Source organism: Stenella coeruleoalba, assembly GCF_951394435.1.
Source record: "Stenella coeruleoalba genome assembly, chromosome: 6".
NCBI lineage: Eukaryota > Metazoa > Chordata > Mammalia > Artiodactyla > Delphinidae > Stenella > Stenella coeruleoalba.
The window spans coordinates 17165526-17193219 of NC_137151.1; the positions used below are offsets into that span (position 1 = coordinate 17165526).

Here is a 27694-nt window from a genome sequence, read left to right on the forward strand (position 1 = left end):
TGGGTACATATGTATCTGTAATTGTTATATCTTTTTCTTGGATCGATCCCTTGATCATTATGTACTTCCTTCCTTATCTCTTGTAACATTCTTTATTTTAAAGTCTATTTTATCTGATATGAGTATTGCTACTCCAGCTTTCTTTTGATTTCCATTTACATGGAATATCTTTTTCCATCCCCTCACTTTCAGTATGTATGTGTCCCTAGGTCTGAAGTGGGTCTCTTGTAGACAGCATATATATGGGTCTTGTTTTTGTATCCATTCAGCAAGCCTGTGTCTTTTGGTTGGAGCATTTAATCCATTCACATTTAAGGTAATTATCGATATGTATGTTCCTATGACCATTTTCTTAATTGTTTTGGGTTTGTTTTTGTAGGTCCTTTTCTTCTTTTGTGTTTCCCACTTAGAGAAGTTCCTTTAGCACTTGTTGTAGAGCTGGTTTGGTGGTGCTGAATTCTCTTAGCTTTTGCTTGTCTGTAAAGCTTTTGATCTCTCCATCAAATCTGAATGAGATCCTTGCCAGGTGGAGTAATCTTGGTTGTAGGTTCTTCCCTTTCATCAGTTTAAGTGTATCATGCCACTCCCTTCTGGCTTCTATTTCCTTTCCCATGTTAGGGAAGTTTTCGACTATAATCTCTTTAAATATTTTCTCGGGTCCTTTCTCTCTCTCTTCTCCTTCTGGGACCCCTATAATGCGAATGTTGTTGTGTTTAATGTTGTCCCAGAGGTCTCTTAAGGCTGTCTTCATTTCTTTTTATTCTTTTTTCTTTATTCTGTTCCACAGCAGTGAATTCCATCATTCTGTCTTCCAGGTCACTTATCCGTTCTTCTACCTCATTTATTCTGCTATCGATTCCTTCTAGTGCAGTTTTCATTTCAGTTATTGTATTGTTCATCTCTGTTTGTTCTTTAATTCTCTTAGGTCTTTGTTAAACATTTCTTGCATCTTCTCGATCTTTGCCTCCATTCTTTTTCCGAGGTCCTGGATCATCTCCACTGTCATTATTCTGAATTCTTTTTCTGGAAGGTTGCCTATCTCCACGTCATTTAGTTGTTTTTGTGGGGTTTTATCTTGCTCCTTCATCTGGTACAAAGTTCTCTGCCTTTCCATTTTGTCTGTCTTTCTGTGAATGTAGTTTTCCTTCCACAGGCTGCAGAATTATAGTTCTTCTTCCTTCTGCTGTCTGCCCTCTCTGGGTTATCATTTTTTTCTAGGCCTTTTCAATGCACATAACTAGGTTTTTTTGGAAACAAAAATTATGAGTTCATTCTGATATTTTCCATTTAAATGAGGATTACAAGGATCTACTATATAGCACAGGGAACTATATTCAATATTTTGTAATAACTTATAATGGAAAAGAATCTGAAAAAGAATATATATATATATATGTATATATATATATATATATATATATACATAAAAAACTGAATCACTTGGCTGTACACCTGAACATAACACAACACTGTAAATCAACTATAGTTCAATTTTTAAAAATCAAACAGAAAAAAACAATGATTACAGGTTGTTGTATAACTTCCTAATAACATTAAACTTCATGCAGTTTTCTTCATACCCCATACTGTTTCATTGCCTCCCTTTATGCTATTTCCTCTGTTTGGGCCTTCAGGTACCCATCAAGAATAGCTTCTTTTGGGAAACTTCTGTAACGTTCAAAATGCTCTGTCTTTCTTTGGTACTCCCATGGTACCCTGTATCCCCCTATCATGGTATTAGCACATTACACTGTGTATTCTTCATATCTATATTTATGTCTATTAATCTGTATCTGTATCTATAGATCTCCTCTCAGGAAATCCTGTCTTATTTTTCCTTAGCTGCTAGTATAGATACTGTTGCATAGTAGGTTTTCAGTGAATATTGAACAAAAGTTGTTTTGCAAGTTGTTGCTGCTTTGTTTTGGAAATATTATCCTTTGTATGCAAGGCAAATACAATATTCAGAAATGAATTCAAGTTATTTTTATAATCCCTTTTGATCTTTCCCTTCCAAATGAACTTCTAGAGTTAAAAATCATGTAATAACTGTATTTTATTGGAAATGAGTAATAAGGTTTGTCTCATAGTTTCTATAACTTTTTCCTCCACAGTATGTTTTTACTCAGTACAACAAACCATTCTTCAGCACCTTTGCAAAAACATCTATGTTTGTTCTGTACCTTTTGGGCTTTATAATTTGGAAGCCGTGGAGACAACAGTGTACAAGAGGATTTCGAGGAAAGCATGCTGCTTTTGTAAGTTTAAAATTTTAAGTGTTTGTTGGAGTGGGGGTAAATTTTTTCAAACTATTAGTTTCTTGAAAAACAGATTTTAACTTGTTCTTTAAATGAGTGAAGATAGCATGATATAAGAAAAACTTGCTTTTGTCCATACTTTTAAATTTACTCTTCTAATCAGCTTGACATCAGAATGTTTTGTGAGAAGTCAGAGGAACATAATCACTTTCTTTCCCTTACCTCATGACACGCTCTGAGTTGTTAAGACTTACTTAACTAGTCCAAATCAATTAATGTGGAGAAGTTGATGGAAGATAAAGGATAAGAAGAATATCTAGAGTCTATGGTCATTTGCAGATCAAATAAATATCATCTAATTAGTTGTAAAGTTGATTGTAGAAGCAAACTAATTCAAAGTTTATATGTTAAAATGAAAATAACATATTTCAGGGCATATTTCAGATGTTTGGCTAATCAAATTATATTCCATCATTAATGTCACATAAAATGCTTGTTTTTAAGTGTTGAAAGAAATGGCAGTTTATGTAGTAATGTATCTTCCGTGTAGTAGAAACTGAATTTTTGATAATAAAGAATATAAAACTCTTTTTTTTTAAATTTTTTACACATTTATTTATTTTTGCCTGCATTGGGTCTTCGTTGCTGCGCGCGGGCTTTCTCTAGTTGCGGTGAGTGGGGGCTTCTCTTTGTTGCAGTGCGCGGGCTTCTCATTGCGGTGGCTTCTCTTGTTCTTGTTGAGGAGCATGGGCTCTAGGCACACGGGCTTCAGTAGTTGTGGTATGCGGGCTCAGTAGTTGTGGCTTGCAGGCTCTAGAACGCAGGCTTAGTAGTTGTGGCGCATGGACTTAGTTGCTCTGCAGCATGTGGGATCTTCCCAGATCAGGGCTCTAACCTGTGTCCCCTGCATTGGCAGGTGGATTCCTAACCACTGTGCTACCACCAGGGAAGCCCATAAAACTCTTCTTTACATTAATCCTTTTCCTTTTTTTTTCTTTTTTTAATTCTCTATCCTTCTCTCTCTTTGTAAAATTGTGGTAAAATATACACATAACATCAAATTTACCATTTTAACCATTTTTTTCTTTTCCCCAATTATTTTTTAAATAAATTTATTTATTTTTATTTTTGGCTGCGTTGGGTCTTTGTTGCTGCACGCAGGCTTTCTCTAGTTGCAGCGAGCGGGGTCTACTCTTCATTGCAGTGCACGGGCTTCTCATTGCGGTGGCTTCTCTTGTTGTGGAGCACAGGCTCTAGGTACGTGGGCTTCAGTAGTTGTGGCATACAGCCTCAGTAGTTGTGACTTACGGGCTCTAGAGCACACGCTCAGTAGTTGTGGCGCACGGGCTTCGTTGCTCCACGGCATGTGGGATCTTCCCGGACCAGGGCTTGAACCCGTGTCCCCTGCATTGGCAGGCGGATTCTTAACCACTACGCTACCAGGGAAGTCCCTTCACTTTCTCTTTTGTTGTAATTCAATAGGAATGTCTTTGTACACATCTGTAGTTATTTACTTAGGATAAATTCCTAAAAGTATAATTGCTGGATAAAACAGTAATGTCATTATATAGCTTTTGATTCCTTTTGCTAAATTATCATCTACAGTAATTGCACCTGATTCATGTCTGTTAGCAGTGCATGAGATTGAACTGTTAGCAAAACCCTAATGCTTTGCCAATATGATAGGTAGACAGTGGTATCTTGTTTAATCTGTGTGTTTTTGGTTAGTTTTTCATATATTTGTTGCACAGTAGAATTCTCTTGTGAGTTGTCCATATCTTGTCCATTTTTCTACATTGACTCTTTCTTACTGATTTATAAGGGTTTTTTAAGGGCATGGGCTTCTGGTGTTTGAATCTTGTTCTGTCACTTGCTGATTGTGTGATCTTTAGCAAGTTATTTAACCTCTTCAAACTTTAAGCAGGGATAAATGATAGGGTAGTTGTGGGTGTGAATAAAAGCATACTTTTACAGCACTAGCACAGTGGTGCTCAAAGTGGTCCAGTGTCTGAATCCATTTAGGGGATTATTGAGGTTAACACTGTTATCATGATAATGCTAAGATGTTATTTGTCTTCTTCACTAACCCACCCATCCTCTCCCTGGTGATCTGAAATGTTATTATAATATTGTGAAAAGGGCTTAAGTTCAGAGTTAGACTAAACTGGGCTTTAATCCTAGTTCTGTTACTTAGATGAAATTTCTTATCCTCAATTTCTTCATCAATAAAATAAAGATGATAATACTCACCTTACATGGTTGAGTACTTGGCATTAGCTGCTGTTATTATTAATAATGATTATAGGGCTTCCCTGGTGGCACAGTGGTTGAGAGTCTGCCTGCTAGTGCAGGGGACGTGGGTTCAAGCCCTGGTCTGGGAGGATCCCACATGCCGCGGAGCGGCTGGGCCCGTGAGCCACAACTACTGAGCGTGTGTGTCTGGAGCCTGTGCTCTGCAACAAGAGAGGCTGCAATAGTGAGGGGCCTGCGCACCACGATGAAGAGTGGCCCCTGCTTGCCACAACTAGAGAAAGCCCTCGCACAGAAACGAAGACCCAACACAGCCCAAAATAAATAAATTAATTAATTAATTTTTTAAAAAAGTAACAAATGTTCAAGTACAATTGGTGTCTTTAAAAAAAAAATAATGATTATACCCTTATAGGTCTGCTCTGGATTTTTGGTTTTGTTCCTTTGAGCTGTGACTCACATTAGTTCTACTTTATTTCATGAGGTTAATTGAATTTCATGTCTCATTATTTGTAGTTTGCAGATGCTGAAGGTTACTTTGCTGCTTGTACAACAGATACAACTATGAATAGTTCTTTGGTAAGTGTTTCTTTTCTCCTCATGAAGAGAGCGGGTGGAGTTGACCATGGCGGGAAGGACTGAAATAGCGTTGATAGCACCACAGCTATATTAAAATAAAAATATATCTCAATGTTGGCTGCTCTCCATGAGAGTTTAATTTGGTACTTTCTTAGAGATACCTGAGACCTAAAAGTAAGCAATTCAGCCACCTCTGGGGAGAGAAGGGAATAGGAAATTAGTTAAGGACTGAAAATAGTAAAGGAAGTCCTTTGTCCTTTGTTTCTTACCAACTTTGTCACTTCATGTTTGTTATTATATTATTACCACTTAGAAACAAATACATTTACTTGACACTGAGACTCTATAAGCAGTTTGCTTATTCATTTCACAAATTTTTAAGAGCACTTAATGTATGTTAAACACTTGTTCTAGACTCTCAAAATACAGCTTATGTTCTAGTGTGTGAGAGTGTGTGTTCGGGGAAGGGAGGGAGATAGATAATAAGCAAGCATATGAAGGAATTATCAGTCGCTGTATTTAAGCATTTATTATCTTGTTGGAGAGAGAATATGTAAAAATCTATTCTTTTTACACCATTACTAAGGCGTCTCTTTAAAATATATTATTCCAAATGTGGCATTCTATCTGGGAAAAATTTTAAAGTCAACTCTAAAATTTAATAACCAATTTATGAAGCACTAGCTTGGTGACCTTACTGACAGTACAGTTTTTTGTTTCTCTGACTTTTAGAACTACAGTTGCTTGCAAGGTAGCTTACCGGGTGCTGTGAATGGTTTGTGAAGCCTAGAAAAAATTTCATTTCTTTTCTCTGGGATCCTAAGGATCAACAAGACTAATTCCCTGGTGGTTCAGTGGTTAGGACTCTGCGCTTTCACTACAGAGAGCGCGGGTTTGATCCCTGGTTGGGGGACTAAGATCCTGCAAGCCTCGCTGTGCGGCCAAAAAAACAAACAAACAAAAAACAGAAAAAAACAAAAACAAGACTAATATCAGTTGTCTCTAACAGTGTAGAAGACAGAGTTGAGATGGCAGCCTACTCTTCTACTATTTTTTTCTATTATCTGTAAAATGGAAATGTCAAATTATTCTAGGCCAAATGCTATGATGAAAAGTTCAATGCAACAATGAGACTCCATCTATTTCCAAATCCTATTGTCTCTTCATTTACTGAATATTTTTCATTGGCAGAGTCTGTATCAGGAGTTAAAGATAAATTAAAGAAATAAAAAATACTTTATGTTAATTTAAGAAACAGCCTTGTTTCTTAAATTAACAGAATTATGCCTTAAATACAGATCATCTGAAGAACATTTACAAAAACATTTGGGGGATTTAGAACCACTTAAAAATGTAGACTTTTAGAGCATGGTTAGACAAACCTGGCTTTAATTCTGTTGTCTACCACTAGATTATTTTATATCACTGAGGACAGAGACTTTGTCTCTATTCGCTCTTATATCCCTAGGACCTAGAACAGCACCTGACATAGTAGGAGCTCAATATGTATATGTTAAAAGAATGAATGAAAAGGAATGGCAGATAATCTGTTAGCTGAGAGAGGTCTGTTTTTATGACATTTAAAAATTAAATATCATAATGTGCCAGTGCTGTGTGATTACATTTCTAAGCTTTAAATTGATTCTTTCTGTCATTGTACCTGGGTGGATCATTTGAGTTTCCTATATAAGTCTTGAAAATGCATTTTGGGAAAATTATGCTGTATAAACATGGTGGTGAACAGTCCTGTTTTGGGTGGTATCTGTGTCTATATACCATCCACTTAAATTTAGCCAGTATATCAGCTATTATACTTGTTTATATTTGTTCCTGTTTTTGCTGCATTCCAGAGTGAACCTCTTTATGTTCCTGTGAAATTTCATGATCTTCCGAGTGAAAAACCTGAGAACACAAACACTGATACTGAAAAATGTAAGCAAAACTTAGAAGTGGGTGGAAGTTTTAGCTTCATTTAAGCCATCCCAAAACTTAGTGGTTCTGTGGGTTGCCTTGGATCACCTGGCTGTTCTTCTGTTCCAGTGGTGTTGGCTCAGCCTGTAGTTGTCCAGTTGACTGGACGTTTTTATTAATTCAATGGAAATAACTTCCAAATACCAGAAATCTCTATGGTGTTATTATGTATATATAGATATATTTATTAATGAACAGTATCCTCTTCAACCAGGCCATCAAAGACCTTGATAGCAAATTACAGGAGTTTTGCTGGTTCTTTGAACATGGTAAAGAATGCCAGCTTCAATGTAACGCACAGTATTCATCCATGATATTCTCTTTCAAGGAATGGAACTACAGAAGAATGTTCTGTGTGCTTGACCAGGAAAATAATTCTCATAAATTGGATATCTATGAGGAAAAATCCAAATAAACTTTTACTGTAAATGCTAAAATAATAATCATACTATAATCCTGAACCAGGCAGTTGTTTGAAACTTTGTTGAATATTGGTCTCATTTTAAAACCTTCAAAATTTTTTATAGATGGAAACATTTTTCCCACCAACTCTTTTGAATGAGCAGAGCTGTCCCATGTAATAATTTAACTGTTTTTTTTGACTGTTCAAATATGATTATAGATGGGTTAAATAATATGCATTTGTAAGTAAATTAAAACTTGTGACATTTTTTGGATGGGAGGGGAAACATTTAATGATTTTATACTTTACTTTTCCTTTCAAGCTCCCAAAAAGTCTCGTGTAAGGTTTAGTAATATCATGGAGATTCGACAGCTTCCATCAAGCCATGCATTGGAAGCTAAGTTGTCTCGCATGTCATATCCTACCGTGAAAGAACAAGAATCCTTACTCAAAACTGTGGGGAAACTAACTGCAACTCAAGTAGCAAAAATTAGCTTTTTTTTTTGCTTTGTGGTAAGTCTTCTCTTTATTATATGTTTGGAATTTGACTTTTAAGACAGTAGACATACCAACAATATAGTATTAAAGTTTAAGACTATTAGGTTGCTTTAGTCATGACTTTAAACTCTGTTATCTGCTATCATAGGGAAATTAGAGTGTTAAAAGTAATAAATACTAGGCATACGTAAAAGAATTCAATAAATACTATACACTACAACCACTCATGTATATTTAGAATTTGACATTGCCTTATGGTCAGAATAACGAATAGAGTTATTTCACACTATGATATATACAAGCACTAGTAAATGTCCAGATAAGAGTTTGCATTGATTGCATTAATTTCTTCAAATAAGTCCTTTTGAGGTTTTATTTTAAATTCATATAAATGTGGTCAAATATTTTATAAGTACTCATAGTAAACATTTTTTCATTGTTTCTTACAATTTTGTTTATGGCTTCTTAATTATTTTAATATAGAAACAAAAATATGCTTAATGTTTCAATAAAATATTCATATAACAAATAAAATATTATTTTGGGCTAATCTGGGATTAGATAACTTGTCTGAGTTAGTAAACTCTGATTTACAATTAAAAAAATGAATTTCAGTGCTCTTTTCTATATGTATCATTGGAAGTAGACTATTCCAAGGTGGTTTAGTATGGGCCTTTAAGGTTCAAATTTATACTGAGCATTTTAAACGACTAGGTGATACAATGCTAATGTCAATATTATTAGCCTGATTATAAGATTTTTTTACTTTACAGTTTTGCCTCTCATATTTACTGCATAGCCAATTTTTCACCATCCTCTAACTGAATAACCTCTGTTTTAGTGATACCTTGATTAATATATTCAGGAGTACAAATAAAAGAATCTTTGGGAGTTGTAATATGATAATTACATATGTAATAAAGTTAATTTAAAGGCTCATATATTTGGATTATGCTATTGTGATTTCAGTTTGCTTGTTTTAAATAAGGCAAGACTAAGATTTATTAATTATATCTCCTAATTTTTAAAGGAGACTTGAGGGGAAACACGATAAAAGGATCTATAAAGTAAAAGTTTAAAAAGGAACGGTGGATAAGAGCCAGACTAAACAGATAATGTCTGTGTAGGGTGCAAACTGGCTGTGGAATGGGTTGATTATATCAGGAACTTCCATTGAAAGAAAGAAAGAAAGCACACAATTCATCTCTAGACAAATGGGCAAAAGGAAAAAAGGAAAACTTCCTGAGTTACACAGTTTGTCATCTATTGATAAAATAAACTTTTCCTAACTCAAAACTGAGAGAATATATTTCATAGGTTCTTATGTAGAAAGGCACTATTCCGTATAGCAAATTTACAGGTAGATACGTACAGATAACAGCCTTTTAGAAAAATTGTGGTAAAATATACCTACCATAAAACTTACTGTTTTGACTCTTTTTAAGTGTACAGTTCATTGGCATTAAATACATTCACACTGTTTTGCAACCATCACCACTGTCTATCAGAACTTTTTCGTCTTGCAAAACTAAAACTATACCCATTAAATGACAACTTCTCTTTCCCACCTCCCTAGCTCTTGACAGCCACCGTTCTACTTTCTGTCTCTGTGAATTTGACTGCTCTGTGCACCTCATATGAATGGAATTATACAGTATTTTTCCTTTGGTGACTGGCTTATTTCACTTAGCACAGTGTCTTTAAGGTTCATCTTTGTAGCATGTGTCAGAATATTTTTCCTTTTTAAGGCTATGTAATATTCCACTGTGTGTATATACCACATTTTGTTTATCCATTCATCCATTGATGTACACTTACGTTGCTTCCACCTTTAATAGTCTTTTTTGAAAAATCAACCTTAAGTAAGTTATAAGAGCAGGGAGCTGTGTTAATCTTAAGTAAAGGCATTTCTGTAGAAAGTCAGAGTAATATAGTCCAGGTCTTTTTGGAAACCTGACTTAATAGAGTGATAAGCTTGGATGAGCTCTAGAGCAATGCTGTTCAATAGAAATATAATGTGCAAATGCAGGTCACATAGGTATTTTTAAATTTTCTAGTAGCCACATTAAAAAAAAGAGAGAGAAACAAGTTACTTTTAATACTATATATATATATTTTTTTTGATTAATTTATTTGGTTGTGTTGGGTCTTCGTTGCTACGCGCGGGCTTTCTCTAGTTGCGGCGAGTGGGGCTTACTCTTCGTTGCAGTGCGGAGCTTCTCATTGTGGTGGCTTCTCCTGTTGCAGAGCACGGGCTCTAGGCACGTGGGCTTCAGTAGTTGTGGCATGCAGGCTCAGTAGTTGTGTCTCGCGGGCTCTAGAGCGCCGACTCAGTAGTTGTGGCACACGGGTTAGTTGATCCGGGGCATGTGGGATCTTCCCAGACCAGGGCTAGAACCCATGTCCCCTGTATTAGCAGGCAGATTCTTAACTACTGCGCCACCAGGGAAGTCCCTTAATACTATATTTTTATTTAACCCACTATATGTAAAACACTTCAAAATATTATCATTATAAAAATTATTGATGAGATAGTTTACATTCTTTGTACTAAAATCTTCTAAACATTTCAATTTTTAAGCATTTCAATTTCTTTTTGTGTTTCATTTCAATTTCAGTTTTTATTTCAATTTCTAAACATTTCAATTCAATGTAGCCATATTTCATTTGCTTAGTAGTCACATGTGGCTAGTGACTAATGTATAGTACATTGTAGGTCAAAAGGAGTTAATGATTACTGTATTTGCCAGTCCTTTAATTCTTGTCTCGTTAGGACTTATGGTGTTTTAATTTTTTCTGTAAGATGTAATTTAGGTCATACAGGCTTTTATGCTAATTTTAAAATGAATTATCACTCATGAAATAATGAAATACTATATAAATTATTTGTGACAGCTTAATTATTAGTAAGTGGTTGTCCTCAACTCTGGAATAATGAAAGGAAACATTGTAAACATAATTTTTACCAGAGGGCAGTTGAGATGGTCTTCTTTTGTGATGAGGCTGCCTTGGGTTTGAAAGCCAAAGAATGGAGTTTGGGGAGAGCTGGAGAATGGGAAGATCTTTCTGGAAAGAGTTCATAGCTAGTGATGAGTAGTTATACTCTTTGAATTCCTGCAATCTAAGTTGTCTGTTTTTATTTCTTTATCTCACATTAGCAGAGACCAGTAAGATTGTTTGGAAAATGAGCACAGTATTTAAGTATTAAAGTGGTAAGGAAAGTGGGTCAAGAAAGCTAATTATCACCCCACAAGCATGGCTTATTCTTGTAGAGAATCTCCAAAAGATAATTAAGGGCAGAATCTTCTGCTGCTTTTTTTTTTCGGTACGCGGGCCCGTCACTGTTGTGGCCTCTCCCGTTGCGGAGCACAGGCTCCGGATGCACAGGCCCAGCGGCCATGGCTCACGGGCCCAGCCGCTCCGCGGCATGTGGGATCTTCCCGGACCGGGGCACGAACCCGTGTCCCCTGCATCGGCAGATGGACTCTCAACCACTGCGCCACCAGGGAAGCCCTCTGCTTCTTTTTTAGCACTTCAACTGCAAGCAGATTGTGGCCCCTATTGTCATATATATTTTATATTGCCCATCTTACCAGTTGCTAACCTCATTTTCTTATTTAGATAGTCAAGTGAAATTAGGAAGTCAAAGGACTACAGATGGAATCAGAGTCTGGCTTTAGCTTTGAGTACAGTGTATACTGAATGAAGACTTCTAGACACTCAGCCATCTGCTGCCTCCTAGCAGTAAGATCTAGCTCTAAGATCATGTGTCTCTACTGCTTCTTTGAAATATAAATGCTAATAACTGTACTTCTCACTTAACTATAAGTTCTGAGAGATATCAAGAGATGTCCCTCCCTTAATAGAGACAAGTCATTCTCCAGTAGTATATGATTATCCAGTCAGTCTGTTTAAGTAACAGAAAACAGTTAGACAAGCAGTTAATTTACTTTGACCCAGCAATCTGCTTCTTAGTATATACTACATTAGGGGCACTCATGCACATATGCCCCAGGCGGCATATGCTAGAATATTCTTGGTAACATTGTTTGAAATAGTCAAAAAGTGTTCATCAACAGAAAAATGGATGAGTTGTGGTAAACTGTATTAGATTATCTGATAGCAGTAAAAATAAATGAACTTTGGATGCACGCACGCGCGCACACACACACACACACACACGCACACACACACACCAGGCTACATCAAAAGAGGTCCTATTTCTTATTCTGTAAATCAAAGTAGGCACAGGGTTGGGAATATAAGAATAACCTAGCCTAGACAAGCAAAAGGGAAAAAAGAAAAAAAAAATCCTCATAGCTGGAAAACTTCCTTCATTATATTCAAAGTTATGAGACCTCTTTATATTATGTCTCAAAACTGAGAATCAATCACAGTTAGCCAGTAAATTCACAATTTCTTGGACATTTAAAGATTTCCAAAGTGAGTATAACCTTTTGTCTATCGATCTGGCTAGTTTCATCCATCCCCTTAGGCATCACCTTGTTCAATCGATTTCTCATCATGTTATATTCATCTGTACGTATTTTAATGTTTGAGAATTCCCCCCAACCTAAATTTGATTTAGATAAACTTAATAGAGTACTATCAGTGCTTGGATAAAGCAAATTTCAATGTTGATTTGATATTAAATTTACCCTAATTTTTAAAAAAGCCTGACCAGTGCTAATTTTTAACCAACTGTTGATAATTTCTTAAGGGAAATTGGATAGCAAAGATATTAGGTCTGATATAAATGTTTGTCTTCTTTTTGGGCCTGTGACTTTTCAGTACAAAGCAGATTTTAAAACTTATGATAGCAGTATTTAGAGGGAGAAAAAAAGGAGGGGACTATAAATTATAATGACAAATATAAAAAGTCATTTATTAGGTTTCACTTTATTTTCTATTTCTTTAGTGGTTTTTGGCAAATTTGTCATATCAAGAAGCACTTTCAGACACAAAAGTTGCTATAGTTAATATTTTGTCCTCAACTTCTGGTAAGAAATTTGTCTTCAAAATCTGTATTATAACTCAAGACCTATTTCTGATATATATGTGTACATATACATATATTTTTATCTTGTTTTAAATTATTTCATTCTTTCTAATGTATATTGGTATAACTACTATTTAATCTTTAAATTTTGTGCCATAGCCTTGTGCTATTTATATTCCTTCCAATACTTTACAGTATTTTTTATACAACAATATATTAAAGTTTTATAGGCTGACTCTGTATTGTAGCTATCTTTCCTTTCACGTATTCTTTCTAAAGGTCTTTTTTTCAACCCTTTGGCTAAATGTAATTGCTTATTTCATAACTATAATTTGCCCTATGAAAGGTGTTTTATTTTTAAAATTGAATCACCTTCCAAATCTGGAAGATAAAAATGTATTTTTGAAGCTGTAAAAATAACTTTAGTTCACATGCTTGATTATGATGAGGTCAGAATGTTACTCTGAATGCTCAGTTTAACTCTCTTATTAGTTTTAAAATAAATAGGACTGTACTTGATCTGTACTGTTGAAATAAACATGGTTTCATTTGGAGGCTGTTTTTATGTGTGATCTCTGAACATTTCAGCCTAGGTAACTGCAGTCTTATTCTTAGTCATTTAAAAATGACAAAAATTAGTTTAAAAGTTAGGTGTCTAATTAACTTATTTAAACAGTCAAGTTGGTAATAAATAATTTTGACAGTATTTAAGCTAATGTATCTTTTTTTTTATCCTTTTCTCTCCATAGGACTTTTTACCTTAATCCTTGCTGCAATGTTTCCAAGTAACAGTGGAGATAGATTTACTCTTTCTAAACTATTAGCTGTAATTTTAAGGTAAGAATATAGTGTAATAGCTAGTTTATTCTGCTTAAAAATGCAATGTTTAAAGCATTTCTGGTAATGATAGACGATAGTTTATATTATAATATACTGTATAGGCAAAGATAGATGAGGATAAAAGGTTTTAAGGGGACATTATGCTACTCAGCTCTGCATCACATCCTTGGCTAGTTTTTGAAACCTTCCTGGGGAGGGTAACTGGAGGGAGGACCCCAGAGCAGCTTTGGTTCCCGTTCATGCGACTGTGGACTGCTAAGTATTGTACTGACATTCACGTTTAACTGCATGTTAATCCTCATAAGCTCCCAAGTTTCTGTTTCCTTTTCCTAAAACAAGTTCCCCTTTTTGTTTAGTTTTTAGTTTTCACTTCTCCCACTTCTAGAAATCTAACCTGCAGTCTTCTCTGATTGTCTCAGCCTCAATCTTTCAATTATTTCTGTATAAATTATCTGGCAATTTTGTATTACTGTTTGTAACACAATACATAAGTATCATTAATGACTAACTTAAATCTTTTACTTTATTTAACTTTGTATCCCTACGAGATTATAAACCCTTGAAGGTCAGAACCTTGTTTTCTACTTCTGTGTGTCATCAAAGGCCTAGCATAAAGCTTTGCTCACAGTCAATACTCAAAAAAGACATGTTGGTTTGATGAAGCTGTTGTTTTTGTGAGAGAAAATTAGAAATCAGAGAAGGTAGCAGAATAATTTACCAGAAAGATTAGTGTTTCTGAACTGTCAGAGCTGGGTTTGAATCAGAGCTCTGCTTTTTGCCCCTGGGCACTTGCCCTAAACTCTCTGAGAGGATTTCCTAGATGACAAAATGATGATAATATCATCTACTACTTTGCAGTCTTGTTTTAAAGTTTGGAGGGATGTATATAGAAAGTGATTATCGTAGAGACTGGCACTCGGCAGTCACATAAGTGGTGTTTCTCTCTTTTAGATATAAGGGTAACTTGACCATGGTAGTTTCCATGGGCAATCTGGTTGAACCAACTAATTTACCATTTAGACTATGGACGCTAGGAATTTTTTCTTTTTGCATGATTGGCCCATGTTTTAGCCAAACATATTTTTTCATTAGGGAAATACAGTATATTTGTCATAGGGAAGTGATGAGGTTTATCCAACTTTGTTCAAAATTCATGCCTATTTCTAACTTTTCATTGTCTTAATAAAAGTAGAAAGATACATAGAAATAGAAAGACAGTATAAGGCTGCATGAGGACAGGAACCACATCTCTCTTGTTCATTGCTTAACCTGAAGTTTAGCTCAATAAGCAACAGTTGAATGAAGGAATAACCTCTTGATTTCTCTACATCCTTAATTTGGTCTTATTTTTACATTAAAATAATGGGATTAATTTAATTATTTAAATATTTAAGGATAGTTTTACCATTAATTTTGGTTTTACCAGTGAGAGTTAGTGCCATTGCTAGGTTTATATGGGTTTTGATATTTGTACATTGCCAAAAAAGATTGGAAGAGGAATGACAAGTTGGTTAATTTTTTCCTAATTGAAAGGCAGAAGATAGCATAGCAGGTAAGAACACTGAACTCTGGAAGTAGACTGCCTGCGTTTCAATCCCAGCTGTGTGATTTTGGTCAAGTTACTTCATTTCTTTGTGCGTTATGTATAATTTTCTCATGTGTACAATGGGAATGATAATAATAATAATCCCTTCCTTATAAGGTAATATTGGGCATTTTATGTGGATTAAATGAGTTAATATAAGTATAGCACTTATACTATACTGATAATATTGTTAGATATTATTAATTAAATCATTAATTCTTTGATAGTTTTACCCAAAGTTGAGATTAGTCTTTATTACTTGTAAACAATTTTGATCTTTGAGGTTAGTCTTTTGAAGCAATTTATTATTTTACTTGTCAGTAATGACTGTTATTCTCATAGCATCGGAGGTGTTGTGCTGGTAAACCTGTCAGAGTCTGAAAAATCTGCTGGAAGAGACCCAATAGGTAAGTATCTGATTCTGCATTCTTTCTGTTAGAGTATACAAGAAAAGTTCTGTGCATGTCATCATGCATGTGCATGTCCACACACATGCGTGCACACACACACACACACACACACACACACACAGGGTGAGCACTAACAAGGCCTTTTTTTCTTTAACTTTTCCTTTGGAAATAATGTAAAAAAATTAAAAAATATTTCACAGAACTCTCATATAGCACTCCCCCCGATTCTCTTAACTATTTACAATGTACGTAACTACAGTACAGGTTTAAAAATCAGGAATTAACAGTGATTACAATAATTTTTATTTAGTCTGTAGATCCTTTTCAGATTTCACCATTTTTTCCACTAATGTTCTTTTCCTGGTCCAACATCATTTGTTGCATTTAGTTGTCATGTTTCCTTAGTTTTCTTTACTCTGGAACTATCCCTCAGTCTTTTCGTGTCTTTCATAACTTTAATATTTTTGGAGGATACTGTCCACTTGTTTCGTAGAATGTCCTTCAATCTGAGTTTGTCTGATATTTCCTTATGGTTAAATTTATGTTGTGCATTTTTGGCAAGAATACCATGGAAGTGATATTGTGTCCTGATAAGTATATCATATCAGAAGGCATATGATGTTGATTTGTCCCATTACTGGTGACATTAATTTTAAAGTGGTGTGTCAGGTTGCTCCAGTGTGGTTACTGATTTTTCCCTTTGTAAGTAATAATCATCTTGTAAGAGATACTGAGGCTATACATATATCCTATCCATCATGCTTGTACCTGCCTGCTAATTTTGTCATTCACTTTTGATTCTTGCCTGAAACAGTTACTACTACAGTAAACACGTCGGTTTTGATCCATTGTTTAGATTTAACAAAAGAAGGGTAATCAAAACCTAGCTTAACTGGTTTCCTTCTGGATACTTTCTTTATTTTTTATTTATTTTTAAAAATATTCATTTATTTATTTACTTGGCTGCGCTGGCTATTAGTTGAAGCATGCAGGATCTTAGTTGCGGCATGTGGAATCTTTAGTTGTGGCATGTGGGATCTTTAGTTGCAGCATGCAGGATCTAGCTCCCTGACCAGGTATTGAACCTGGGCCCCCTGCATTGGGAGCGTGGAGTCTTAACTGCTGGACCACCAGGGAAGTCCCTCCTTCTGGATACTTTCTTTAGACATTTAAAGTTTATTAAATACAACAGTGCTTTCTAAACTATTCCTGGTTACTGCCCAGGGAGCTGTGTCTTGAACTGCCTTACCTCTTTCTCACCCAGAGCAGATCTGTATGTGTAAAACAATATATATATTTGTTGTGTGTGTGTGAGAGATTTTGTTGACAGGCTTTCCCTTTGCTTTTTAAAAATAGTTTAGTAGTAATAGTAATAATAAATAGATTTAATGAAACACTGGACTTTTGGATAATTGATTAAAGTATTGAATATGGTCACCTGGCAGATAGCACCTTTAACAGCTGTTTTTATTGTTTGTTTGTTTTGTTTTTTTGCGGTACGCGGGCCTCTCACTGCTGTGGCCTCTCCCGTTGCGGAGCACAGGCTCCGGACACGCAGGCTCAGCGGCCATGGCTCATGGGCCCAGCCGCTCCGCGGCATGTGGGATCTTCCCGGACCGGGGCACAAACCCGTGTCCCCTGCCTCGGCAGGCAGACTCTCAACCACTGCGCCACCAGGGAAGCCTTATATAGCTGTTTTTAAAGGCTTACTTAAATGTTCTTGCGAGTTAATATATTAAAGAGAATCCATATTTATTATGCAGGTACTGTGAGCCCTACATTATGTTAGATATTTTAGAACATTAAAAAGTATACATTATGTGTTTGCAGTTGTCAAGGAGTTTTTGATTTTAATCAATAATATATGATTAACAAAATGAAGCCCCTAGAGAATAAAATAACACTATATTTAACTATAGTAAGTATTACATTATCTAAAATAGAAGACAAGGATGGAAATTCAGTGGAGTAGAAAGAGGATGCTCGGTGGCAGTGGTGGGACTTTAATAGGGTCTTGAAAATGGTGGTAGAATGTATATTAAAAATTATACATAGTGGGGAGAACAATATAAACAACAGCTTAGAGAGGGAAGGAAGCATTGTTAAGTTGGCTGTGTCAGGTGTCATAATTGCTTATGTAGGGGACAATATGAAGTATGCATTTCAAAATTAAATACCAAAAAGTTGGTAATATAACATGTATAACATTGGTTAGATCATTGAGGTGAATGTTTTTGCATTTATTTGTTTATACTTTAAACTCCTGCCTATATTCCTGGAGGCCATGGATAAGGTGGGTTATACTGTATCTTTTCATATTTGAATACTAATTTCTTGAAATAGGAGCTGACTGTGTCAGATTTTAAATAAGTGTGTGATGAATGAGTTAATGAACAGATGCTTTAAATTATTATCTTGATTTTTACAGGTTCCATTTGGTCTCTTGTTGGAGCCATGCTCTATGCTGTCTATATTGTTATGATCAAGAGAAAAGTAGACAGAGAAGATAAATTGGATATTCCAATGTTCTTTGGTAAGACTATGTTTAACTTGTGAGGCTATTTACTCTGAATGATGAACTTAGGGTTTTCATTTTTGTTTTTTGGAGGGAATAGGGAAGTCTTCCTCCCCACTCCCCCATATGATTCTTTAAAACCATTAGATTTTAAAGATTATGAAGTCCAATCTCAATGTTTTTCTCTTACCTTGTTCTGCATAGTTGTGCACCTGTGAGGAAACGCTCGTTCCCTCAGTGTGAGGTAAAGAAATTCCTTCTAACACCTTTTTCAAATTAATGTCTTCAGCCTGTGAATCAGATATTTTCCTCACTGATATGACAGGTTATGCTGTTATAAGTATGTGAGTGTATACCTGTTGTATTATACATTTTGCCTTTTTTGAAGTGTAAGATTGGGGAAACTGCCCCAAAATGATACGTATAATACTGTTTCAGTCTATGTACTTGTTTTTACTAAAAATTGTAGGTCTTTTGAAGGTTTTCCATTTACACTTTAAGACTCAGATTCTTTTATGACATAGATTTTCAAATTATCCAGTTATAGTTTCTGGCATCAATTCTTAATTTTGGTAAATGCCTAATATGATTTATAAATTCTCCTTTGCCTGAAATCAGCTCAGTAAAGAACTTGTGATATCTAGGATTGCAAAAGAAGAACACATTGACAAGATATCTTACAAAAGATATCTGAATATCAATAGATAAAGAAGCATGGTGATGAGAATTCAAAGTGCAGCTTACAGGGAACCAGGAGACATGGACTCTAGCTGTTATAACTTCATTTATCTCATACTCATCTGAAAATGAGAAGATTGGACTAGGTTAGTAGCTGATTTACGGAGGATCCTGGGAAGGTTGGAAGGAGGTGGCGTTGCATGTGTGAGTCTGGTTCTCAGACTCCTTTGCTGCTTCTGCTGGAGCAATTCTGCTTTGTTGGTTTTTTAGCATTATAATTTAATTTGTAGAAATGATTTTTCTGCTAAAAATAGTTTATATATCTTCACCTAAAAATGAACAAAAATAAAACCTTTGAAAAGCCGCTAGACTGGGTGATCACTCAAGTTCCTTTCAAGTAGAGAATTCAATAAGTATACTTTAAATATGAAGATAATTTTAATGATGTCTTATTTTAAAGTCATAGAAAATTCCATCTGGAATGCATTAAAATGTTAATGTTTTACAGTGTTCTTTTTTAAGATTGGCAGCTTTCAAGAAAAATTGCTTATTTACTCTTATTGGAGAGTAGTAACAGACATATAACTTGGTTAATCTTCATATGTGCCATGATATGGAAAGCAATATGAATTTGACATGGGCTTTAGAATAGATAGGTTTGGAGAAGTAGTCGTTAGGGTTGGGACGTGGAGGGTTCTTTCGGCACTGGGATGTGAGCAGAGCATAGCAGGGAACAGTGAGTAGATCCATTGTGCTGGAGTGTTCACTTTAGGGAAGAGCAGAAGTGCATGTGGCTGCCTTCTGGAGGGTCTAGAGAATAGGTGAAGTGATTTGGATCTTTTATCTCTAGATCCAAAAGTTGTTACTAAATATGGGTTTTCATAGGTTTCATAGTTCAGGGAACAGAAAAGAGATTTGGTTCTTGATAATGCCAAATTTTGCTGTTTTAATTAGAACAGCTTTTTAATACTATACAAGCCTTCTGTACGTGTGTTGTTTTGTTCCTTTTTATTTTTATCACTAGGTGTCTTAAGTTGGGTTTCCTAGAAGCAGGGTATGAGATGGGGATTTGGTGCGGGAGATCCATTGAAGGGGTGCTCTGCAGGAAAGACTGGCAAGGGCGTGAGAGGAGCAGAATAGAGAAGGGGAGAGACCCACGCGATCTCTGGTACAGTTGAGGCGTGGCCCAGCTCATTGCAGGTCCCTGGGCAGGGAGCACAGTGGGAGCAGGTAATGTGTCTACGCACTCCTCAGAGCTGTCCTGGCCTAGAGCCATTAGGATTTGGCTGCGCAGGGTGTGGAGTGGGGAGGGGTGGGAACTTCTGGGGAAAGGCAGACCTGGTCGCTGTCCAAGACAGTCCTTCAGAGAAGGCAGGTCTTGTGAGTCTTCAGCAGCAGATGAGAGTAGGTGCTCCAGCCCTATTAAGATTTAACTAGGCATCCTAAATACTAGTTTATTATTTAGCAGCAGATATAAAATACATACCTACTGTAATTTAATTTTCTTTTAGGAAAGCTCTATAGTTACCTCTGGATCTCATAGTGGAATTGTGGTGTTAAACTATATACAAAGTCCAATAAAAACTACTATAAGATTATAATATTTTTTTCTTTACATTCACATGTTGTAGTCTTATATAAGCTTACGTTTCTATAATAATAATAGCTAGCCTTTATTAACTGTTTACTCCATGCCATGTACTGTGTTGTATTTTATGTTTGTCTAATCTTCCTAGTAACCTAATTAAATATTGTTTTACACTTATAGATTGGAAAACTGAGGTTTATAAGAGGTTGAGCATCTTGCCTAAAGTTTGCCTAAAGATTACAGTACTAGTGAATGGTAGAGCTGGGATTGGAACCCAGGGCAATCAGACGGCAGAGCACACACTTAACCACTAAATATTATAGCCTTCCTTTACACATAGTCCATGCTTAGTTCATACTTGAATAGCTATTGGCGTATGTGTGTAATCTCACAGACTAGCTTATGAGCTCTTGGGAAGGCAGGAAGCAAAAATTTTATCTTTTTAGGGGACCCTCCTCCATTATTCCTAGCATAGCACGGGTGCTTTAAACATAAATATGATTCGAATCAGAGAGTAAACCGTCTAGTTCCTCTTAATAATTTAGGCTGAATACACACACACATACACGCACCAGTTATTCCTTTAAGTTCTAGGACACTACATTATTATAATCTAAGATTAGCAACCCTTCTTTCTGAATTGTTCTAAGTGGTTTGTTCTGCAGTAGTTGCTCCATGCAGTGGGATAGTTGAACCTTGAAGACTCAGTGATCACCAGTTGCCTGATAAAGTTTTTTCTTGTGTTGATCTCTCCATAAGACTTACTTAAAAACAAAAGTAACAGGAAAAAAAAAAAAAGTAACAGAAATTTCAGTTAAGGAAACCTGTTGAAGCCCTTTGTGCAAAATCTAACGTTTTCTTATTGTAGAGTTATAAGTTTGGAAAATTGAAATAAATCACAGTTACTAACTTTTCTCTCTTCTATACATGTTTAGGTTTTGTAGGTCTCTTTAATCTGCTGCTCTTATGGCCAGGTTTCTTTTTACTTCATTATACTGGATTTGAGGACTTTGAGTTTCCCAATAAAGTAGTATTAATGTGCATTATCATTAATGGCCTTATTGGAACAGTGCTCTCAGAGTTCCTGTGGTTGTGGTATGTACTGTTTATTACCCTATGGTTTATTAGTTATGAGTTTACTGACTTTTGGCTAGTTTAAGCATTTCTATTTCTTCTGTCTTCTGATGGCCCCTCCTGTGCACCTTCCCACCCCACACACTTACAGCTTGATACAGTAACCCCATTAGAGCAGGAACTGTGTTTTGTTTTTTTAATTTCTGTGTACCCATTGCATAGAGTAGTGGCTTGCACATAGAAGGAGCTCGTGAATTTTGCTGAACGAATAAATGAATATGAATGATCTGAATTTATAGAATGTTTTAGAAAGTAGAGTGTTATGCTAATTAAAGGCATCATTATCTAATGGACAGTCACACTTAGGAGATGTGTATCCCAGGTATGAATACATGAATTCTAAGTGAGAATCTGGAGACTTTGCTTATTCAGGAGACTTTGGAATGTCTGTTTGGTTGCTCATAGACTTTTTTGTTTTGTTTATTCTCAGGACTTTTCATATGAGTGAGGCAGATATATAAACCCTAAGCTCCGATTAACTTGAGATTTTAACGTAGTTTGATATGTTGTAATATCAACTATGTTGATATATGATGATAATCTTAAAATAGTTTGACAGCAGTATCATATATGGAGTTTAAGAAAACTTCAAATAGAGAGCTTAATACTTACTCCTGTTTCCATCTAATACGAACTTAAAAAGAAACACAAATTGTACCTAAACTCCTAAATGTATTTTATTATATACCATTTAAGACTACTGACTAGTTTTCCCTTGCAAAAGACTGCAACAAAAATAGCCTTTTCCATCAAGTCTTCCTTAATGCTCTGCCTACATTTCTCTCCCCTCTCCAATTAAGGAAATATCTCTATTTTCTTGATATCCTCTGTACTCATTCCCTTTCGTGTAGTACTTAAAGATTTACTTTGTATGTAGTAATTTGTGTAATTAAATTCCTTTGCTGATCTAAAACTCTTTGATATCAAAATCTTCTCATTTTGTACAAATTATTTGAGGTGCTCGTTTTTTTTTAACCAAAAAGAATTATATATTTTATTTTATATATTAATATATACCATATGTCTCATTCTTTTGTTCTATCATTTCTCTTGCCTCTTTCCACTCTTGGTTCTGGGCAGATGAAACTGCTTACTGGTAGTGTTTTGATTGAACTTAGTTGCACCATAAGGAATTGTTGATCTTAAACCATTTTTGATGGCAGTTTCATAGGGTTCAACCCGGTGAACCATATGCTTTAAACAATTATGCACTCACTGTATTTTAACAGAAGTTTGTATTCCCTACTTTTCTAAGTTTAGCTTAGATTAGAAAATTTCAAAGCAAGGAGTTTTTACATATTTGAAAGAAGTAATTTTTAAAAATTTTTGGATATTAGACAAGAGAAAGGTTTAGTATGGTTCGTATTACATTGAGACTCATAATGAACATGGACTATACCACAAATTTACAAATACTAAAATTCTCATTCTTTATCGAGAGAGTTATTTTTAATAAATATATACACTGGAGTTTCATTATGTCAGCAGATTTTAATGTAGGCTTTGGGGTTGAATGAATATGAGTTGTGTCATATGTAATCTCTCTGTTATGTGAGCTTTCCTGAGTTTGCTCCCTTGGAAAATTTTATAGTTAAATAATAAATAACATGTTTTGAAATATTTTTATTCTTTTTGTATTTAACTTTTTTTAAATTACGAGAGTAATCCATACAAAAGTGTACAAAATGGATTACAATGAAAAGGTAATCTCCCTTCTGCCCCACATTTTCATTTCTTTTCCCCAGAGGCAACCACTATTAACTTCTAAGCCTTCTGCAAAATTGTCTGTATATACAGAAGTGTGTTATCAGTCTCTTAATCCTCCCCACTCCAATTTGTTTTATTTTTAACATGCAAACTATGGATATCATTCTATACACAAATTACTGTCTTGTAAATCTTTACATATCAGCCACTAGATTCATTTTTTTAAAGCCTATGTAGTACTCTAATCTGTTTTGCTCCAATCTATTATGTAACGTAATGCATAGAACATAATGTGTTTTACCAGTTCCTTCTTGAGAGACATTTTAGTTTGTAGTCTTCTGCTTTGTAAATAATATGGCATTGAACATCCTCATATATGTTTTTGCATATACATGTAAGTATTCTATAGGATAAATACTGAAAAGACTGAATCAAACGTGTAGACTTTTTTTTTTTTGCGGTACGCAGGCCTTTCACTGTTGTGGGTTCTCCCGCTGCGCAGCACAGGCTCTGGACACGCAGGCCCAGCGGCCATGGCTCACAGGCCCAGCCGCTCCGCGGCACGTGGGATCCTCCCGGACCGGGGCACGAACCCGTGTCCCCTGCATCGGCAGGCAGACTGTCAACCACTGCGCCACCAGGAAAGCCCCAAACGTGTAGACTTCTGATTTTGAGAGAATTGCAAAGTTATTCTCTACAGAAGGAACACAATGTATATTTCCAACTGTGTATATGAGTGTTTATTGTTGACTAAACTGGACACTCAAGATCATATATTATGATCAAAGCTATGTTTATCCTTACCTGGGGTGGATTTTGCAGGACCTCAAAAGTTTATTTTTCAGATATACTTCTACACTCAAGCATTTAAGAGTACTTATGGTTACAATTCAAAAGCAGTAAGTTAATCATTAATGAAACAAACTTCATATCCCTTCAATTCTAGGTGTTGTTGGTAATTCAAAACAGTTATAAGGAGCATATCTATGTATTTTATACCTTTTTAGATCATTAAAAATAGTTAAATCAGAAGTCATAATCTTTGCGTGTATGATGATTTCTTTCTAGGAAGGCAAGATTATTGTATGTTTAACTATAAATAGACAACAAACTTCAGCATATATAATCAGGTGCTGAGTAGTATACTAAAGATTTAGAAGTGCAGTTGTGAATTTTTTGGAAATTAAAGATGTGTACTTGTCACTCATTGTTCATTGGAAAAAAAATTTTTTAAGTGCACTGTTAACTCCATATATTGTACTGCTAGTATAGATGTGAGATTATCCACCTAGTCCTCTGTCTTAGCATTTCCTGGAGCATGTTGAATGAATAATAGATCAAATGGGGAATTCCCTGGTGGTCTGGTGGTTAGGACTCTGCGCTTCCACTGCAGGGGGCACAGGTTCGATCCCTGGTTATGGAACTAAGATCCTGCGTGCCGCGTGCCTCGGCCAAAAAATAAATAAGTAAATTAATTAATTAAAAAAAATAAATCAGATGTATTCAGCCATCAGCTAAATTGGGAAAAGCTGGTATAAGTCAAACAGGGTTTTTAATACTTCATCTCAGACTCAGTGTGATTCTACTTTGCATTATGAATCTCTAAGAACATATACTGCATTAAAAAAAAAAACAAGAGAATTCCCTGGTGGTCCAGTGGTTAGGACTCAGCGCTTTCCCTGTGGGGGCCCTGGTTTGATTCCTGGTCCTGGAACTAAGATCCCGTCTGCAAGTCTTGCAGTGTGGCCAATAAATAAATTAATTAATTAATTTAAAAATTTTTTAATTTAAAAAAATGATATTTGATCCCTGAACCCTCTTTTCACAGATCAGCTCATGAATAGTGGACTAGCGCTTGAGTTTTCTTTACCACATCAATAAGAACTAATTGTCCAGCAATTGTCCAGCCTCTGGTGAATACTTCACGTGACACTTTATCAAGAGATAGCCTCTTTTATTGTAGGACAGCATTGTTAATCTTAACATATACTGAGCTAGAATTTACTTGCCTATAATTTCCATGGGTCTGTAGTCCTAATTATATACATTATGGTTTTATCTTGGCCTATAATTCATTTTCTTCTTATATACCCAAATATCTATTCAATATAATGCTTTCCTTCACTTTTTTCCTTCAACTATATAAAATTATATGCAATTGATCTGTCAAGATTTGATACCAACATTGATAGTTCAAGGTGAAAATAAAATGAAGAGCTTAGGTTTTGTTAGGACAATTGTTAGAAAAATGAAAAACAACAAGGAAATATCCCTGAAAAATACTCAAGTTCTTTTTTTCCGATATTAAGCCAAATCAAAAGAGCAGCACACATCTAAAGACTACTTTAGTTTTTAATGAGGGTGAGATATTTTTGCTTTAATGACAGACCCACCTGTTGGCTTATCACTTTGTTAAAGTCTGTGTTATGAGGTATTGTCCTGAAATTTTAATATAGCTGTTTCCTTTGTTAGCTGAGTATCATTATCACAAAACTATAACAACTCTTTTGACAGTTTTATTAAAAATGTTAATAAAATATAAGCTATACATCAAAAGTTGAATAACGTCTGTAAGCAGATCTAGAAAATAGCATAAAGTCTTTTGAAATTTGTATACTTATATATTAGATTTTTAATATTTGAAGATAAACTGTAAGAATGATCTTAGTAACTTTATTTTTCATTATGTCTTAGTCCATCCTGAGCTTTTATTTTTGCTCCTGGTCTCTCTTGCCTATGTTGTAAGATAGATAGTTTCTGATCATTGTTTTTCTTTGGTTCTTTTACTTTTTTGATATGGAAATGTATATTTTCTTTTTTCTTTTTAGGGGCTGCTTTCTTACCTCATCACTGATAGGCACACTTGCACTAAGCCTTACAATACCTCTGTCCATAATAGCTGACATGTGTATGCAAAAGGTAAGGCAAACTATTTATTAGATATTTTAAGTGTATTATTAAAACAGAGCTGATGAAAGGTAAGGAATGTGACTAAATTTTAAAGACGACCATGAATAATACTTGATGCCTTCTCTTCCAAGCTGTTTTACTACAAAAAGATATAAAAAGTACCAAAGAAATGGGTAATGTGTTGCATTTTTTAGCCTTTCAATATTTTTCCTTAATTTCTAAATTAAGGGCAGTGTCTTTATATATAGTTCTCCAGTTTTGGAGCTGATTATGTTCCAGATGTTCTTTGGTGAGTCAGTGGTATGGAATAGGGGATATAGTTTAATCATATAAATAGTAGTGTTTTGATTTCTAACATAGACTCCAAAGGTTTCTTAACACTATGTTAATACTCCCATAGATGTGAGCAGCACAGGAATAACGTCGTTTCTCAGTGATTGCTCATTTCTGTCTGGACTCACCAAGGCGGGTGCTCCTTTCCTCGTCTGTGAAGTCCTGGTCTGAATGTGAAGGTTCTTTTGATAAATGCTGGCCGTGATAACATTGCAGAAAAGAGAATTGGGGTGGAGAGTCCCTCCCAGCAGCCCAAAGGGAGAAGTTTCTTTAGTGCTTCTAGGGGTACTAGGGAGAAAAAGATGTGCCACTGGCTCACACTAAAAGATGTAGAGCCTTTTATCACTCAGTTTAATATTTGTAAGCTTTTAATGACAATATTAAGTAACAAAACAATGTGTGTGTGTGGTTTGGTTTAATATAGTTCGAAGAAGAAATACTTGAAAGCCCAAAGACTTATAATGCGTAGAAGTTAAAATCAGATTTTTATTTTTCTTTAGATCTTCATGCAGTTTTTAGGATAAGGGCAAAATACTCTCAGTGATATGTATCCTCTTTATTTAAAAAAACAATTCTGTGGTATTTAATTTTGTTTTATGGTTCAATAAATTCTAATTTATCTGTCATGGTTAAGAATGGAAATTTTTGTAATTGAGAATTACTTATCTTACATATACCATGCATTTTCAAAAAATGTGAATATTATAAAATATATGTAACACTAAAGTCATGCATCATTAAATCCTTTTATAGATTTAAATAATATCCAGGTCTTTCCATATCTCAGGGTCATAATCTTGAATATCAACCAAAATTATTCTAGTGAAACTAGGGAAGTGCTGCTTATTAGAGGATTTTGGTAGATTGCTGTGCAAATGAACTTTACCATACTGATACTTTGAAAACATCGGCTTTTTTGCAGATTTGAAAAATAAAAATTGAAGGTTAATTTTACTTTTGAATTTTTTAAAAAGAACTGTAACAGCGGATTTAATTTGATTAAATGATTATGTCATTTGTTCAAATATTTTAAGAT

General features: G+C 35.1%; 1 protein-coding gene across 18 annotated transcripts in view; it reads left to right on the plus strand.

Annotated features, from left to right (window-relative positions):
• Window positions 1-27694, plus strand: part of SLC35F5 (solute carrier family 35 member F5) — a 184139-nt gene that overhangs the window by 149226 nt on the left and 7219 nt on the right. For 12 of the 18 annotated variants that reach the window (XM_079923885.1, XM_079923898.1, XM_079923893.1 and 9 more), the window contains 10 exons: window positions 2115-2258; window positions 5025-5087; window positions 6938-7019; window positions 7784-7974; window positions 12878-12959; window positions 13708-13795; window positions 15726-15790; window positions 18222-18326; window positions 21510-21669; window positions 26244-26334. In XM_079923885.1, coding sequence (XP_079780011.1) covers window positions 2115-2258; window positions 5025-5087; window positions 6938-7019; window positions 7784-7974; window positions 12878-12959; window positions 13708-13795; window positions 15726-15790; window positions 18222-18326; window positions 21510-21669; window positions 26244-26334 — 1071 coding nt within the window. Of the gene's footprint in view, window positions 1-2114; window positions 2259-5024; window positions 5088-6937; window positions 7020-7783; window positions 7975-12877; window positions 12960-13707; window positions 13796-15725; window positions 15791-18221; window positions 18327-18512; window positions 18899-18926; window positions 19208-20010; window positions 20068-21509; window positions 21670-26243; window positions 26335-27694 lie in introns of those variants that run through there. The other 6 variants (XM_079923886.1, XR_013828659.1, XM_079923888.1 and 3 more) reach the window with 6 other exon arrangements.